At 43.2% G+C, this 18,084-nt stretch overlaps 1 protein-coding gene across 3 annotated transcripts in view; it reads left to right on the plus strand.

The window, feature by feature from the left end:
• The window catches only part of STX8 (syntaxin 8), a 173,824-nt gene that overhangs the window by 44,716 nt on the left and 111,024 nt on the right, over positions 1–18,084 (plus strand). For 2 of the 3 annotated variants that reach the window (XR_014714082.1, XM_084647600.1), the window contains exon 7: positions 11,489–11,585. The exons of the other annotated variant lie outside the window; for it this stretch is intronic. Coding sequence is in view for 1 of the 2 variants with exons in the window: in XM_084647600.1 (XP_084503726.1) it covers positions 11,489–11,585 (97 nt within the window). In the remaining variant the exon portion in view is untranslated. The remainder of the gene's footprint in view (positions 1–11,488; positions 11,586–18,084) is intronic. 3 annotated transcript variants of the gene reach the window in all.

Below are 18,084 nucleotides of genomic sequence, written 5' to 3' on the forward strand. Positions count from 1 at the left end.
GCATGGTCACCAGCTTGCCACACTGGCCAAACAGGAAATTGACATTCAAAAGTTCGCGGGCCTTTTCCTGTCTACCTGGCCAGTGCATCTGAGTTTAGAGTGCTGTCCAGAGCGGTCACAATGAAGCACTCTGGGATAGCTCCCGGAGGCCAATACCATCTAATTGTGTCCACAGTACCCCAAATTTGACTCAGCAAAGCTGATTTCAGCGCTAATCCCCTTGTCGGGGGTGGAGTAAGGAAATCGATTTTAAGAGCCCCTTAAGTTGAAAAAAAGGGCTTCGTCGTGTGGACGGGTGCAGGGTTAAATCGATTTAACGCTGCTAAATTCGACCTCAACTCCTTGTGTAGATCAGGGCTTAATGTATTCAGGGCCATCCATAAAGGAAAGTTAGGTTACTTGCAAAGAGATGTGTCTTAGCACGTCTGATTAACAGCAGCATCTCGTGTAACAGTAGCCATGTGTGAATAACTTGACTTTTAGTTGTTTGCTCTTGGATCCCATTAGGGTTCTTCCTCTCTTGGTCTCATTAAAAATTTTAGCCTTTTGTTATTAATTAAATGGGAATGTCTGTGGCCAGTGATTAAAGAACCAGCATATTGTGTTATACAAGTGATTTGGATTTTGAGGATTTCAGGAAATTAAAGGTAGGATCAAATTAAGTGAAGTACGGGGATCTGAAAATCTATCTTTTCTTTAGATTCTGGTGTCTAATTGGTAAAGCTGATCAGATACACCCCTTGTGCATGGGACCATCTTTTTGTTCTGGGTTTGTACAGCACCTAACACAATGGGATTCCGGGTCCATGATTGGGACTCCTAGACACTAGGTAATACAAATAATAAATAATCTGCTGTTTAAAGATGCTGTGTCATCAACTTAATTGTCCAAATGACCTGAACTGAATCCTCTGAGAGCAGATCTTCTGGTTTCGCTCATTCCTCACAATATAGTCATGGTTGAGTTAGAACTTTGAAAATACTGCCAGTTTTCTCTGGCATGAAGATTTGATCCATGTGGTCTGTCATTGAGCAGTATTGTATCTAACCACTGAGAAGGCAAAGACCCCTTTACTTGCCAATTAACTGTGTACGTCAATCTGCCTCCTCCATGAATCAGTGTTCTTCCCTATATTTTGTCAGATGTGATATTAAGTGAACATTTCCAGTTAATGTTTAGATAATATAAATCACAGTTAGGGAGCTCGATGGAGGCTACCCGAGTAGGCTTAATATAGAATAGCTTTCCCATGCTTGTCTGACATCCTCTCTCTGACCAAACCAGTGATTTTTATCCGTTGTTTTGAATATGTTGCCCTTTACTCATCCTCTATATTAGGAAATAGCCTTATGCAAACAGAGAAATTAGGAAAAGATGCTCAGCATAATTAAGTCCCCTCTGCCCCATGTGGATAAAGAAATTTTCAATTAAATATCTAATTTCATAAGTTGTCTTTTAAATTATCCATCTTTTTATTTTTTTTTAAATACCAACCAAAACACTTTGATTGCTGTTTTTACCCTCAGTAACGGAATCCTCAAGAGAGGCCATTTTTCCAGTTCTGAGTGAAACATCAGTCTTTGACATCTTGTAATCTGGATTGTGATCTATGTTCTCTTTAAACATGGAGGGGTCTCCAAAATCTTCTGTCTGTGTTTTCTCCTATGCAGCTTTGTGGCTCTGTAGTGTTGGTAAGAGTAAGTGTACCCCATAGCACTTTTTGTGTAAAGCTCTTTCTAAACAATGCATCCTCAAAACATCTTGTTGAAGTAGGCAGGTTATTTAAACCTATTTTTCAGATTGGTTTGACTTGTCCTAGCTTCTGGCTAGTAAGAGTAGCGTAGAACCCCAGGAGTCCTGACTTCCAGTCCCTTCCACTAGCTCAGGGGTGGGCAAACTATGGCCCGGGGGCCACATCCAGCCCTTCAGATGTTTTATTCTGGCCCTCAAGCTGCTGCCGGGGAGTGGGGTCGGGGGCTTGCTCCATATGGCTCTCGGAAGCAACGGCATGCCCCCCCTCCAGCTCTTACGCCTAGGGACAGCCAGGGGGCTCTATACACTGCCCCCGCCCCAAGCGCTACCCCCGCAGCTCCCATTGGCCAGCAAATGGGGCCAATGGGAGCTGCAAGGGCGGCGCCTGTGCATGGGGCAGTACGCAGAGCCGCCTGGCCGTACCTCCGCATAGGAGCTGAAGGGGGGACATGCTGCTGCTTCCTGGAGCTGCTTGAGGTAAGTGCCACCCAGAGCCTGCGTCCCGAACCCTTCCCGCGCCCCAACCCCCTGCCTCAGCCCTGATCCCCCTCCTGCCCTCCAAACCCCTCGGTCCCACCCTCCTGTACCCCAGAGCCCGCACCCACAGCCAGAGCCCAAACCCCTGCCCCAGCCGAGAGCCCTCTCCCACACCCTGAACTCCTCATTTCTGGTCCCACCTCATAGCCCGCACCCCCAGCTGGAGCCCTCACTCCCTCCTGCACCCCAACCCCCAATTTTGTGAGCATTCATGGCCCACCATACAATTTCTATACCCAGATGTGGCCCTCAGGCCAAAAAGGTTGCCCACCCCGCTCTAGCTACTCGACAACACTGCTTCAAATGTCAGTAAAAATGACAACCATTACCTAAGAGTTCCAAGTGATAAATGACAGGTTTCAGAGTAGCAGCCGTGTTAGTCTGTATCACTTAAAAAGAAAAGGAGTACTTGTGGCACCTTAGAGACTAATAAACAGCTCACGAAAGTTTATGCTCTAATACATTCGTTAGTCTCTAAGGTGCCACAAGTACTCCTTTTCTTTTTAAGTGATAAACGGTGACCATCACCCACTTCTTGTTGCTGATCTCCCAGAAGTTTTGACCAGATTCCATGTTTGAAGGGAGAATGCTAAAACTGCCTGTCCATCTCTGTTCATTATCTTGCAATCATCATGATAATACCTGGCATTTATATAGCACACTTCAGCTGTAGATTTCAAAGCGCTTTGCAAAAGTGTGGAAATTGAGGCACTGAGCAAGTGACTTAGCTTCTCTCTGTGAATCAATGGCAAAGCTGAACTCCCATGCTTTATTTTTTCCCTTATGTTTCCGCCCATGGCGTGGAGCACGGTAGCTGGCCATTCCATGCCGCTGGCCCACTGGAAAAGCTGAAATCCCTTGCATGTATTATCCAGTGGCTTCCTGCCCCTTTACACTTTTTGTATTTTGGTCACTGTATGTAACTCTCAACTGATCTTTTTCACACACTTTGCCAATATTTGGTCACTATTATACAGTCAAAAATGGACAAACGTAACTGCCCTGTAATCGCCATTGTATTCAAAATCTTTTCCTTCTTAAGGCTGAGTGGTGATGGCATCATACATACTTCGGTGAAGCAGGGGAAGTTCATCTTCCTTGAATGCTGAATCAATATTTTTGTATTGGAGTCAAAATTTCCATGAAACTATACACTTCTATGGGAAGCTCATTTTCTGGGTCACTAAGCTAGTCTGTTTTGGGAGTTCCTGCTTCCTAGAACTAGGTTGAGGTCTGTTCCTCACTTGTAAAGATTTGGAATTAAATATTTTGTGATTAAAACTTCAGCTGCCTTATAATTGATCTGACCTCTGCCAATCGCACTGATCCACCTTTCTGAATTTTGTTGGTTAACCATTTCCCAAGCAGCCTATGTTTGTAGGCAAAACCACTGTTGCTAACTGCTCTCTCCCAGCAGCAGCTCAGACAGTCTGCTCTGCTGAGGTTTGGGCTCTTTCTAGTTCAGTAGCAATGGCCTGCAGGTATTTTTTTTTCTTTTAGTTTAATGCCCGTTGTGTAGCAATGCAATAAGAGGTGCTCCAGTCCCAGGGAGTGCTATAGGCATGCCAGACAATTGTTGAAGCTATTCCTTAATCATGGTTCACACATGTAAATGCTATTGTGTTGGCTCGTCTGACCAAAAACGATTAAATGTCATCTTTGGAAAGATGGTCTCTTGCCGAAGTCTGACCAAGCTGCTGAAGATAGTAATACATCCAGGATTCTTAAGAGACTTGTGGCATATTGTAATTTGGATCACCTTAGCAGGTGGGAAGTGCTAAGTATGTTCTTGCCAAGATTGCACTTACAAAAAAAAAGTCTAGATCCGCTATTGGTCACAGGGCCTCTATGAGCAGACATCTTGATTTCATTGGGTCACTCTTGAGTTTTAACGGGATTTCATGTCATTCCTTACCGAAGTACTATGGTAATCAGTATTCTAGAAATAGGGTGGCTAAATGTTTGCCAGCTGGACTGTATCCCTAGGGTTGCTTTTCAGATCTGCTTGGACATCCAGTGCATACATGTTATTTTGTGGGAAGCTGCAGTGGAGAACAAAACAGAAACGATACCAAAGAGAAGTAACTTTTGCTGATGTTCAAAAAACAGACTTAGGACTCTGATGATCTTGGTTAGCAGTGGGAGGGGTGGGGGATAAATGATGAGGGTTTCCATCGTTAGTTTCAACTTTGGTCTTGGAAAATTTTCTGCATGTCCTCTTCTATTTGTGATATGGAAGAAGAAAAGCATGGAATAGATCAAGTAAGTGGCCTCTGGCCCTTTTGATGAGGCAATCACAGTGCAATAATTTTTGGGGAATGCTTTCAGAAACTCTGAATGCTGTTAGTTTTACCCTCCTAGAGATGTTGTTTTTCACTGTGGGATACTCACATGAGAGTACAGTATGCAAAAATGCATTATTTAAAGTGGACAGAGGGTTATCTGTGTTTGCAGCTAGTGTTTTTATTAGTTAGGAGAATCTTCAAAATGCTGTGGATCACTATATTAATAGCCACTATGTTAATAACTAAAAAGTTCCAAAGGATTTTTTTCTGAAGTAATGGATCTGTCTTTACTATCTTAATTTAACTTAACAGAGAACACCTTTGCGTAATTGAAAGTTAAGAAATGTTAAGGATCAGATTTCCAAAAAGAAAAAGCTTGGAAATACAGAGTTAAAGTTTTTATAAACATTAAATTTGCCCATGTACCTACAATCTTTTGCACCATCCATGTGACAAAGGGACAAATTCTCTACTAGTGCAAATACGTGGGCTTCAGTAGAGCTATGCTAACAGAGAATTTGGCCCAGAATTATGTCTGTAACTACCGCAGTGACTGTCTGCGCTTATCACCTCCCCTTTATCAACAGTAATGGAAAATGTTGTAATTGGAACTTTAACAATGTTGCTGCTGTTGCAAGAACCAGAATAGAATCAAGCTTTATGTCTGTATTGTTGCAGAGCCCATCTAGCTAATGGGACTAATCAGTACCAGAATACAGGCAGTGAATCCGCAAATGGATGGCTCAGGATTGATGATAGGGAATGGGTTCATTTTTTTCCTCTTGGTCACCAGTTCAGATCCAGGTTTATTAGTCAGCAAAGGCTATTACTATTTTCAGGTGCATATGAAATGGATCAGTCATGGGCTATAAGGTCCCAGTTGATACTAATTAAGTGCCAGTCTGACCTTGAGGATTGAATGGGAATTGAGACTGACAAAGACTCTTTGTTGACTCAGCTTGGTAGGACAGTGTGGAGAAAAGTCCCTGCTGCTGCCTCTCCTGTACCCGTTCTGTAGACAAATAGGATGGCAGACTTGAGGGTTGTCGATCCAACACTTTCCATTATAATTAAATCCATTCCTTATAACTGAACCAGCCTTCTGTCTCTGAAACCTGTACGGCTACTTATTGCTGAGACGCTTCACTACTATGGTGATGGATGCTGTTGAAACCACAAATGTAGGAGGAAATGAGTGCTTAATTTTCCTCAGTAGGACTTTCAAAGCCTGTAACTAGCCTGGCGCACAATGTAGCGTGTGTATGTGTCACAAATGACACTCAGTCTAGCACATAATTATTAATGACTAGGATCTTAGTAGAGGCCTCAGCTGAAATTAGGGCTGTATGTACACCTAGTAAGAGAGAGACCCTTTTCTAAAGATCTTACAATCTAAATAAGACAAGGTGAAGGGTGGGAGAAAGGAAGTATTATCTGTGGCACAGAGATTAAGTGACTTGTCCAAAATCATACAGGAAATTGTGACAGAGGTGAAACTTGAAACCAGACCACCTGAGTCCCAGTTCCGTATCTTTGCCAGAGGCCTATCCTTCCTTTCTGGTACAGCTATTTCCCTCTTACCCAGCAAACAGAGTTACAAACTGACCAGTCAACCACACACTTCATTTGGAACCAGAAGTACAAAATCAGGCAGCAGCAGAGACCAAAAAACCCCAACCAAATACAGTGTAATACTGTGTTAAATGTAAACTATTAAAAAACGGGGGTGAAGGAGTATTTTTCTTCTGTATAGTAAAGTTTCAAAGCTGTATTAAGTCAATGTTCAGTTTTTAAACTTTTGAAAGAACTGTAACATTTTGTTCAGAGTTATGAACATTTCAGAGTTACGAACAACCTCCGTTCCCGAGGTGTTCATAACTCAGAGGTTCTATAGTAATTAATCAGAAAGTGGAATTCTGAAGTGGTTTTACATTTCTGAATATTAAGAGCATTATTTTATTGTCAAAGCCAATTAGCATTGTACACAGAGAATATGTCTGAGCTCTGAATACTAAAGAATTGTGGTTGGGGGCATTATCTCATTGTTAGCATTAGCTTGGTAAATAAGGAATGATTTAAGATATTTTTAACTTTAAAAATGTTAACATTCTTGTTTAAGCAATATTTGTTTCCTTCATGTAGGGTCTGATCCTGCAAAACAGAGTTTCTTCTGAAAGGGGTTGAGTTCTCTCAGCTCCCCTTGTCACTGGGATTTGAGGGTGTTCAGGAGCTGCCCAGCACCTTGCAGGATCAGACTTAAAATAATCTCTTGAGAGGCACACGGTTCTAATGTTCAAGTTTAACATAACCATAACCCATGGAGTGACTGACCTCAGGCAGTAGTTAATTTTTATCTAGCCTCCCTGCGCTTATAGTCTGAGAGCAGAATTGCTTTCCATTTAATTGCGGAATCTTTCTGCATCTTAATGCATGTTGTTTAGTTAGAACTAACCTAATATGGGGGAAAAAATTTACAACCTGTGTCAGATAATCTTTTGTCCTGAATCATCTCATTAACAGAATACACAGCCTCAATATAAGAAATGCCAGAATTAAGGTTGTCAGGTCCCCTTGTGCGTATGAATTATGATAATCTTTAATGACATGGTCACATTATTTTTTTCCCATAGGATCCCTTTCTCATTCAGTGTTCAGGATGGATGGTGCTTGCTTAAAGAGCAGCTATTTGTGGTATCTGTTTTAGCCTCATTGTTGAATGTGTGGCCCCATTGCCATATTTACTGCACAGTATGCAAATCCTGATCTGAAGACAGAATTATTAATTTCATACTGTGCTTTTCTATGGCGCTCATCACTTAAGTATCTGCTTCCAAAATATTAATAAATTTATTTTTCAAGGAACCTCAGCAAGGTAAGGAGGTGGTACTATCCCCATTTTACAGAGAAATTAAGATCAGAAGTGTCCACCAATTTTAGGTGCCCAATTTGAGATGCCTGGGACCTGAATTTTTCACGGTACGTAAAGGGTTATGTAGCCCATTATGTTCAAAGCACAGCTCCCATTGACTTCAGCTTGCAGCTGTGGGTGTTTGGCACTTCAGCCAGTCAGACCTATGTTGTCAAGGTGGGGACCCAACGAATGAGGAACACACAATTAGTGACCACCTGTGAAAAGTTTGGTTTAAGTGATGTGCCTAGTAACACACAGGAACTTTGTGGCAGAGGCAGGAAAATAATCCAGTTCTCCCTGTCACTATGTAGCTGTCTTAACCACGAGACCTTCCTTTCTTTTCCTGCAGCCCCCCTCCATTTTACACCCCCCCACACACATACGTACACCCTGCCACACACACAATATGTGGAGTCCATCCTTTTTGTCCTTCAACATTTTTACTGCTTTATTTAGTGCTTTCAGAAACAGATAACCACCAAAGCACAAACTGGATGAAGATAAAAGCATTACATTTCTGAAGCTTGACTCGGCTGCTCCATACTAATACGTGCATACAGGGAATCTGTCTGGCCTCTTGGCAGATTTAGCTTTTTTCCTTGAATAGTTCAAGCTGTAAAATAATTGTTCAACATTTGTCTTCTCAATTATGTGGATTTTTCCATGGTTAGTCAGTCTCTAACTCACCCATCGCATTCTGTGCGGGGGAAGCGGTCTCCCTCCTCTCATCTTAAAGGTGATCAGAAGTGCATAAGAAAGACTGGTCGTGTAACATTGTTTTATTTCTTTAAGATCGATAAAGAAGCCCTGAAAGGCGGCTTCAAAGCTTTTCTTTCTTCCTTGTTCTTTATACTGTAAGCATCAGGCCGGTCAGGTCTTACCTTTGGCTTTGTTGGAGGGCTTATTGGTGGGTGTCAGATATGAATGGCAAACTTAATCTGCCATTAGTTTTTTAAGAAAAGAGCTTTTTCCCAACTGCTTGTTCAGGTTTTTGAGTAATTTTTTTTTTTTTAATGAAACCAACAACCCACCCCCCTGGTTTTAACAGTGTGAACAAAAAAACTGTAGTGCCACTATCCACCTGGTTATCTCTTTAATGCCAGTCTCCTTTTGGGTTTTGATGGACTGATCTGGCTTGATCTGGATCAGCTCAGCGGGATGTAACTTCCTTACTCTCTTCCCAGATAAATTTACTTGGTGGTTCTTCCACCTCTTCACTCCTTCCTGGTGGGATCACCGGGGCATCTTGGAAGGAAAATTCGAAGCACAGGGTAACCCTGAGCTACCTGCCAGATAATGGCAGACTCCCAAGGAATAACATAAACGCACACAATATACAGGTTTCAGAGGGGTAGCCATGTTAGTCTGTATCAGCAAAAACAACGAGGAGTCCTTGTGGCACCTTAGACTAACCAATTTCTTTGGGCATAAGCTTTTGTGAGCTAAAACCCACTTCATCAGATGCATGGAGTGAAAAATACAGTAAGCTCTGTGTGTGTGTGTGTACACACAGCACATGAAAAGATGGGAGTTGCCCTACCAAGTGGGGGGTCAGTGCTAACAAGGCCAATTGAATTGATCCCCCACTTGGTAAGGCAACTCCCATCTTTTTATGTGCTCTGTGTGTGTGTACATGTACTGCTTACTGTATTTTTCACTCCATGCATCTGATAAAGTGGGTTTTAGCCCACGAAAACTTATGCTCAAATACATTTTAGTCTTGAAGGTGCCACAAGGACTCCTCGTTGTTTTTACACACAATATAGTCAACAGAATAATTGTATTGAACAACAAATAAATATAACAGGGTAATCCAATATTCTCAGGGTCACCAGTGCCCTCCTATGCTGATAGCAGCCATGAATTTCCCTGCTTGAGAGCTGATACAGCAAGAATAAAATTGTGTCCCATTGGTAGGTGTTCTCCATGGGCGCCCTTGATGACCTGGGACAATCTCTTCTGTAGCAACAATTAAACAGTTTAGCTGACTTAGTTCAGCACAGCCCAAAAGACTCACATGTGGGATAAGATGGCAAAACCCTCCACAGGTTTAATAGACAGTAGGTAATAAAAGTCCTTACCCGCTGGCTTGAGAATGCAATTCAGGGAATTGGGGGAGTGTCTCCCAAGCAATTTATCTGCCTCTCTAGCTACAAGATGGTGCCTTCACAATTCCATGAATGATCCTCAGGTTTACAGCTGAATCTGGACTCCTCAGAGGGGCTGACAGTCACAGTTGGCAGGTGTCCTCTTCAGACAGGAATCAGGCTGCTTCTGTTCCTGAGAGTTCCCCTCACCATAAAGGGACACAGAGATCAGGGTGCAGATTATAACACCCCGTCCTAAAAAATCCTAACTCCTAATCTCCTACCCTAGAATTTAGATACTATCATTGTAGGCAGGCAGCCCTGACCCAGCAAGTGCATCATTTGCCAAGTGGTAACTGATTTATCTAGGGAGCTGAAGATCTATCTCAGCCTGACTGGACAGGGAGTTTTACCTGTAAACTGAGAGTTATCTTGAGTAGGGAAAGGACCAAATTTAGGGGTATTGCTTCTGGGCACCCAGAGGCCAGTTCTCAGGTGGACCCTGTGTACACCCTGGGATGCACAAGCTCACCAGACAGCAAGTCCTACCCTTTCAGTGGCTGGCTGCACACTCTCCCCAGATAACTTCTCTCTTCTCACAGTCCTCCCAGGGAGGCCATCTCACTGGGGACCTTTGTGATCAGTCAGGCTAGCTCTACTTTCCTGACCTTTTTCTTGTTCATCCTTTGACTCTCACCCAACTTTTGCTCAGACAGTGTTCCTCCTCTGAGTTGGCCTGTCGCCTGAAATAGTGTCTCTGCTCTCTCCCTCTGGCTTGCTTAGCAGGCTGTGTCTGCCCTTGGCCTCCTAGCATCCAAGAACATGCCCCTCCCTGAGTTATTGGCACCCAGGGACCCAGGTAAGCTCCGTGGGGGATATGTAATGTTCCCTGTTAATTTCACTTCGTAGCTAGCATCTCGTGTTCCCTAATGCTGCCAGCTCCACAGCCAGCCGTAGTCTTCCGGGAAGGGCAGAGGGTCAAGGGGCAGACGAGCTGGGTTTCTATTGTGTTGGGATTTTTTTTTTTTTTTACACATGTCCCACATCTTTTTTATAGTGTCTGAAAGTGGTCTGAGGAAGCAGAAAGGCACAAACCCAATCTCTCTTCCTATACAGGCCATATTTAAGGAAATTTGACACCTGAATATGACCAGCAATTGAGTTGTATGTCTCAGCTTTTCATAATCTATATATGCAACAAAGTAGCAGTAGGATGTATGTCCTCCGACTTCATGGGCTCAGGGTGGCTTTTGTGTGAAAAGCTAGGAAATGACTAAAATAACGAGCCTTTTTGATCATCTCCCTCATAGATGCCTTGATCTCAGGCATCCAGCGTATGCTTTTTGGGTGCAGGCTGTCTGGTGTTTCTCTAAGGGCAGGGAACTGTTGTAGACTGGGTTTCAAATCCTCTCCTGTCTGTCCCGCTAACTGGGTCTGATTGATCCTCCTATGGATTTCCTTTTGAGTCTCACGCCTCTGAGGTGCTCTGATATGGTACGTTAGATGTCACGTTGTCAGTGTTCTTAAATCATTAGTACTTATTATACATCCCTTTTTGAGGCTCTGTTTAAAGAGACACTGTTACACAAAAACAACATGACAATGTCTTGGGCCTACTTGCTTAAGATAATTTACAAAGAGGAGGGCTATGGAATAAGCTAAGAGAGTTTTTCCTTATAAAAGTTATATTGCTGTAATGGCGTCCCTCAATCCTCTCTACCTTTTGCTTAGGAGACTTGTGCAAATGTGGATCCATCTGCTGCCTAGAGGATGAGCCTCATGGCTTACTTAAATATCCATCAGGACTTGTGTAATGCTCAGCAATAGGGGAGAGTCAAGACTGGTGGGGGCCATGTGCATTGTATTGTGGTGATTTCATCAAGTGGGCTTAACAGCCATTTAATGGATTTTGCAGAAAGCTTGCAGGAGAGTCAAAACCTAGGTGGTTACAACACAGAAGAAGAAACCCACACCCCTGGTCATTCGATCATCATGAGATGTTACTGGAACCGGTAAGGACATCTTGAAGTCAGTTACCCGTTAAGCTTGAGTCAGTTTGTGAACTGTACCTGTTGGATTCTCCTGCATTTCACACTAACCCTATGAAAATAGGCAAAGAACTACAAGAAAGTGTTTTATTTTGTAATAGAAAAGGCCTCAGAAATCCTATATCCTGGATTATGAGAAGAGCAGTCACTTTATGCTGCTATGCAAGCTTGTGTTCTGGGATTCATAATGCCTGGAAGTTAGAAAGCCTGGTTGAGAGGTGTTGAACAGTTCTAGGAGTTGTCTTACTGTGTTTTTTCTTTAAATCTTTGGATTATCTTTTTCTGCAAAAAAATGAAAACCTGTGCACATCTTGGAATATCAAACAAAGCCATTTTACCTTTTGGTTCATATGCATCACTGCTTCCCAAAAGAGCTCTGGCCCCAGTGGTGGGCTGGGGAGGGGGTGAGGTGGTCTATTCAATGAGTTGCGAGTAAGGAAAGAACTGTGTTCAAATGGTTGAATTGCAACCTTGCAGGTGAGTGGCCTGTATATTGGGAATGTTAGCAGAAATATTTTTAGTGCTTTTTCTGAGCATAGGGGGATTCTTCAGTTCATTTCCCCTTATCTGCATCACAACAAAATCTGAGTCCAGAATGAAAGTGGCAGGTTACTTTCAATCTAATGGTGGGGGAGGTGGAGGGAAGGAAGGAAGGAAGAGATCCCTGCTTTTTCAAAGCTAGTCTTCTGTCATCTCCTTAATCGCTAATTAAGAGTGTGTAGTTTCTCAAGCATGCACAATCCTTTATAGCAAACAGAAGAGCTGACCATTGTCATTTTTGCCTTGACTCAAAGCCCAAACGACTATTACTAATGTTGGAGACAAGGTAGATGAGGTGGTGGTGGTGGTAGTAATAATAATTAAAAAAAAAGATAATCTTCTATTGGTGGAAGGTACAGACTTTCAGGCTATACAGAGCTCTCTTTCAGGTCTGGGGAAGAAAATCAGAGTGAGCTAAGTATAAGCTGGGACAGATTGTTAAATAATGAACGTTGTAGGCAGGCGCTTGAAATGAAATGAGCAATTGAGGGTTAGAATGTTTTATAAATAAGGGGTTTGAAGTGGGTAATTAAAGGGAGCAGGCAGTGTTGGGGTGTTATACGTTGTAATAAGCTGTAAAACCAGCGTCTCTGAGTCCATGGTTTTTTGTGTCTAGCAGAGTTACATATTTAAGTTCTCAGGCTCTTGAAGGTGTTGTGCCGATTTCCTTTGAGGATGAGTATTGAAAGATCAGATACGGAGTGATCACCATGAAAAGTGTTTGTCCCAAGGTGATATGGTGTTTTCTTTTTTATGATTTTTCTGTGCAAGTTCATTTGAGGATGTAATGATTGTCTGGTTCACCCACATCATTGTTGTTGTGGCATTATTAATGTTTTTTTCTTTTGATTTGTTGAACACTAATATTGTGCTTGGCCACTGTACAAAATATCCAAGAGACACAGTTCCTGTCCCATGGCCTTATAGTGTACATGGATGAACAGTGGGCAACAATTTAGGTGGACAAAGCACCACATGACCAGAAGGTGGATTCTTCACCCAATTTTGCAGCAGTGTTTGAAATGGTAGAGCTACAGAGCTCCACTGATAAGCTTTGTGGGACAAATGTGTTGTGAGGAGGGTTTTCACAGCCTTCCACACCAGTATTAGGGAGGAAGTTCCAGGGTAGGGCAGCATGAAAGGAGGGTCAAAGAGAAGTGACACAGTGCAAAAGGAGTTCCTGAGGTGGAAGGTGTGTATTGAGGATCAAGGTCAGCGGGAGGTGGACAGTGGAGAGAGATGCAGGGTACCGCAGAGTTGTGCAGAGCTTGAAATCTACAGGGAAGCATTTGAACTCTATGTAGAAGGTGAGATGGTGTTGGTAGGTTTCAGTGAGACCGCTGATATGGTTCAGACCCGATTGAGATAGGAACGTCCCTCCAGACTGACGTTCAGACCGTTCAAGCCCATTTCCATCACTGAGCAATTCCCAAAAGCAGAACTATGGTGGCTATGTCAAAAATTGATCCCCTGTAATGTTTACCAATTGCCAGATAGTTAGAATTCTTCCCTGATCCCTTCTACAATAAATAAATGTAACATATGGAAGTACTTTAGTAATCAGTGCCTCACTGGACCAGAAAGCTGAATTAAATGACTTCTTGTAATGTTCCAACCAGAGTGAGAAATAAAGCAGGATAAAATTGGATATTCCACTAACGTCTTATGTATAAACAGAACTCTTCACTGTGCAACACTTGAATAGAAGATACAGCTTTCTTGCCTGTTTAAATAGCACTGCAATAGCTCAGTGGTTGGGGGGAGGGGATAGCTCAGTGGTTTCAGCGTTGGCCTGCTAAACCCAGGGTTGTGAGTTCAATCCTTGAGGGGGCCATTTAGGGATCTGGGGCAAAATTGGGGATTGGTCCTGCTTTGAGCAGGGGGTTGGACTAGATAACCTTCTGAGGTCCCTTCCAAGGATGATATTCTATGATTAGTAGAGATCTGCTTTCAGAAATAGCCTTGATAATGGCAGGTAATGCTCAGCTAAACTCAGACACTGAAATGGCACCATGAGTAGTGATTTCTAGATTGAGTATCTACAAAATTAATTGTAGACATCTGTAGAATTAGAGCAGCACTGGGCACAAGTGTTTGCTTAAACTAGATTGTATATTTCAGTTATAAACATAATTGAGGTTAACGTGACCAGATAAAAAGATACCATGTGTTTCTAAAGTGTTGTAAGTTAAGGTTCTAAAGAGACAACATTGGGGTGATTTTAAAACAAAGAACCAAATAATTTTATTAGGATTCTGATTCATTACCCAGTGTTATAACATGGGGATGGATATGTGTTTCAAATGAAATAAAAGGCAAATTCAGATAATGAAATACCAATTTGTAATTCATCTGGATGGAGTAATCTATTATGGACTTTGAAGCCTTTTGTGATCACTGACATTGTAAATAATTTTCTTTCCTAAAAAATATCCATAAAGCCCCACGCACTTAAATGCTTCATTGTGATACCTTGGTGCCTGACTTGTAAGCATATATCCTTTGTACTGCCTTAGAGTTGCAGATGATTGAGGAGGGGGAAGGACACTAGACTTCCAATAATTTCCTTCTGTTGCCACCCCCATCAGTCAGTGCCACTGGGCATGTTAATGTAGATAATTCTGCTGGTAGCCGCAGGCATTTTGAGTATGTGTTTTTTTTTTTTAATACCGCTTAGGTAGTAGTAAACACCACAGACAGTGTATCAAGGGCTAGTATGGTTCTCTGTTATGCCATAGACAGTGGTGATCCCTTGTTCGGGAAGCAGACAAAACTAAATCATGCCCCTCTGCTCACTCCAGCAGAGCATACTCTTGTAGGTAACATTTCTACATGTCACGGTAAAGTAGATGCTCAGTCAGTTCAGATCACGGCATCTTTGTTCAAGCATCAGGGTAGAAACGCATTCTGAAATATAAGTCCTAAAGATATGCAGATTGCAGTGTTCTGAAATAGGCTGTAATGCAAGAATGAAACTAAAGATGACAATAACACAAGGCAGCCAGCTATGATTTATCAAGCCAGCTGATGTGTTTTCCTGAGAGCAACTGATTGAAAATTTCAATGCCCCTGATGCATTAGGTAGGCAGCACAGATAGAGAGGCCTGTAGGAAAGTTACTCAACCCTTCCCATTATGGGTACATCTATATAAAGTATATTCGCATGAGCCTCCCAGCTTGGCCCGACAGATTCAGGCTATGGGGCTCGCACTAGAGCTCTACAAATAGCTGGACAGCTCATGCTTTTAGCTTGCGGTTTGGGATGGAGCTCAGGCTCTGAAGTCTAGGGGAGGTTGGTGGGCTTCAGAGCCACAGCTCCAGCCTAAGCCTCAACTTCAAAGCACGGGCTGTCCAACTATTTTTAAAGCTCTAGTGAGAGCCCCACTAGTTCGAGACTGTCAACCTGGGCTGGGAGACTCACTCCAAAATGTTGTGTAGATGCACCCTATCAAAGCCTGTTTTCAGTGGCTTACAACTTTTCCAAACTTGAACTGTTTGGGCTGAAATTGTCCATGCTGGATGTCTGCCTCAGGTTGTGTTTTTGAAAAGTTGGAGGCATTTTTCAGAACAAGGGTTTGGGAAAAAATACATTGTTTTAACCAGGTTAAATTCTTACCATTTTGTTGAGGTGCCCTGGCATCTCCATGCTTTGGAACAGGGACTTGAAATTGGCACGGGATGACCCTGCTGCCAGTGAGGTGCCTTTTTTTGTCGTCCTCTTCTTGTGTGTTATCTCCATTACTGGAGGTTTGCAACCATTCTAGATGATTCTCTGCTAATCTGTGTGGATGAATACTCTTTTTAATTCAGCCAGGATACCACGTTGACCATCTGTCACAGAGTCACCAGCCAGATGCTCTGGGATTGCTCTGTATGAAGCCAGCCAGGACTCTGGTGTAGCGTGACTCCCCTCAGGGCACGCTGCCCAAGGCAAAAAGCCTCCTTGGCTACTGCGTTCCTGGGTCTGACCTCCAAGCATCCAGCACCCCTGTTCTCACCGTGCACTTCCCACAGCAGGTCCACCTGGACGGGATCCCTGGGAAAGCCAGAGGGGCTCTGCACCCCAACTCTGCAGTCAGCAGTTACTCTCAGCCAGTGAGTAAAACAGTTGGTTTGTTGGTCGACAGGAACACAGCGTAGAACAGATCTTGTAAGCACAGACATCATGAATTACAGCAAAGTCCATCTTGGGGGAACCCCAGGCCAGACACCCTGGATTCCCCTCCTCTCCAGTTCCACCACAGCAGACTGTCTTGGACCCAGCTGTCTGGCCTCTGACACGCCCATTGCCTCTCCTATGGTCTTTGTCCTGCTTCCCGGGCAAAGTGTCACCTGGTCGCATCCCCCTCTTGGTTCTCAAGTTACAAAGGGCCCGTCCGTTGCTTATGTGCAGATAAGTGGACAGCCTCACCTGCCCCCAAGGGCCTCAGCAAAAGTCAGACACCCATATTCCAACCACCGAGGCAATGGTGCAGTCCACAGGGAAACTGAGGTACACACAGTATTAATACAAGGCCGTAAGACACATATAACAACAAGGGGGGAAAACCCACTTTGTCATGCCATCCAAGATAACTTTTTTCTGCCATGTGTTCTGCCATCAACTTTCCCTTCCAGTGCACGTAAACATGCGTTGCCCTCTGAACCCCTTAAAATGTGCCCTGCACATTGACTTTCTTTTCATAAGCTCTCTGCTTAGAGAGTTCCAATCATCTCCAATACTTTTTTGGTGATTACACAGTCTATCCATGATGTTTTCATAATTCTTTCATAACACCGTCATTCGAAGGATTGTAGGTTCTTTATTCTTTTATTGTTTGTGTGTACGTGTGTCACAGCTGTAATTTAACACAAACCAAATGTAAGTTTTTTTAAGAGTTGGAATATAAACAGATTTATGTTCCCTCTCATCAGGTGTTTATTATTCCAGAATGTGTCTTTCACTCTTGCTACTCTGGTGCTGACTTCAGTATCCGATCTCCCATCTTCTGTAATGATGCTTCCTAAGCAGCAATAATGTCTGTCTTGCTGTCTGGAGGTATCGTTCACTGGAATTGTGCATATTTCACAGAATCCTTGCTTGCCACCGTAGTTTTCTGTCTTGTCCACATTCAACTCTAGACTCTATTCTTTGCCATATTAATTTATAAACTCCACTAACTTCATCAGGCCTTCTGAATCTGCCAACAGCACTTTATCATCTGCATAGCCTGTCTTCATTCCTGTCAAACTTTGCCCATATTTGGTTACGTTTTGAACCTTTGAAAATCTCACTTGGGACATGCTCAATAGAGACCTTTTAGAGTTCGGCAACTAAATCCTCCAAAGATTTAATCTGTACTGAGTGTGGCCCATCTCAGATCTGGAGAGGCTGAGCAGGTCTTTCCCTGCAATTGCACCTCCCAACTGCTAGGGACCACCCTGGTGCTGGGCACTAGAACGAGAGTGCAAGGACATGCGGGCTCTCTCTCGCGCTCTCTCTCTCTCCTTCACCCCCTCCCCCGCTTTTAATGCTCCCCCTGCTGGCAGGAAGGAGGAGAAACAAGTAAGCTGCCTTATTGGAATGCAGGGAGGTGAGGAGCTGGACTGGGGGAGGGCGGGGATGGGGTAGCAGAGGGGGATACTGGTATAAAGAATTAAGGGAGGGCCATGGGGCACTAGGATGGGCAACCTTCATTCTGGCATTCCTTAATTTTTTAGTCCTTGACTTTACAAACTTAGCATTGTTTAATGTAGTTGCTTGGCATGTAATTTCAGATAGGCTTGTTACCTGCCTTTATTTTTTGATGGTTACATTTTTCCACGTCTCTCTGTTCTGTTTCTATGTAGCAGGGTGGGTATCATGGGTGGGTATCGTGTACTATAATTGGGATTTTAGACGGTGTTTATTGATAACATGGTCTTTTGCCAAAGAAAATTAGCA

This window comes from Lepidochelys olivacea (genome assembly GCF_965140295.1).
Source record: "Lepidochelys olivacea isolate rLepOli2 genome assembly, chromosome: 14".
NCBI lineage: Eukaryota > Metazoa > Chordata > Testudines > Cheloniidae > Lepidochelys > Lepidochelys olivacea.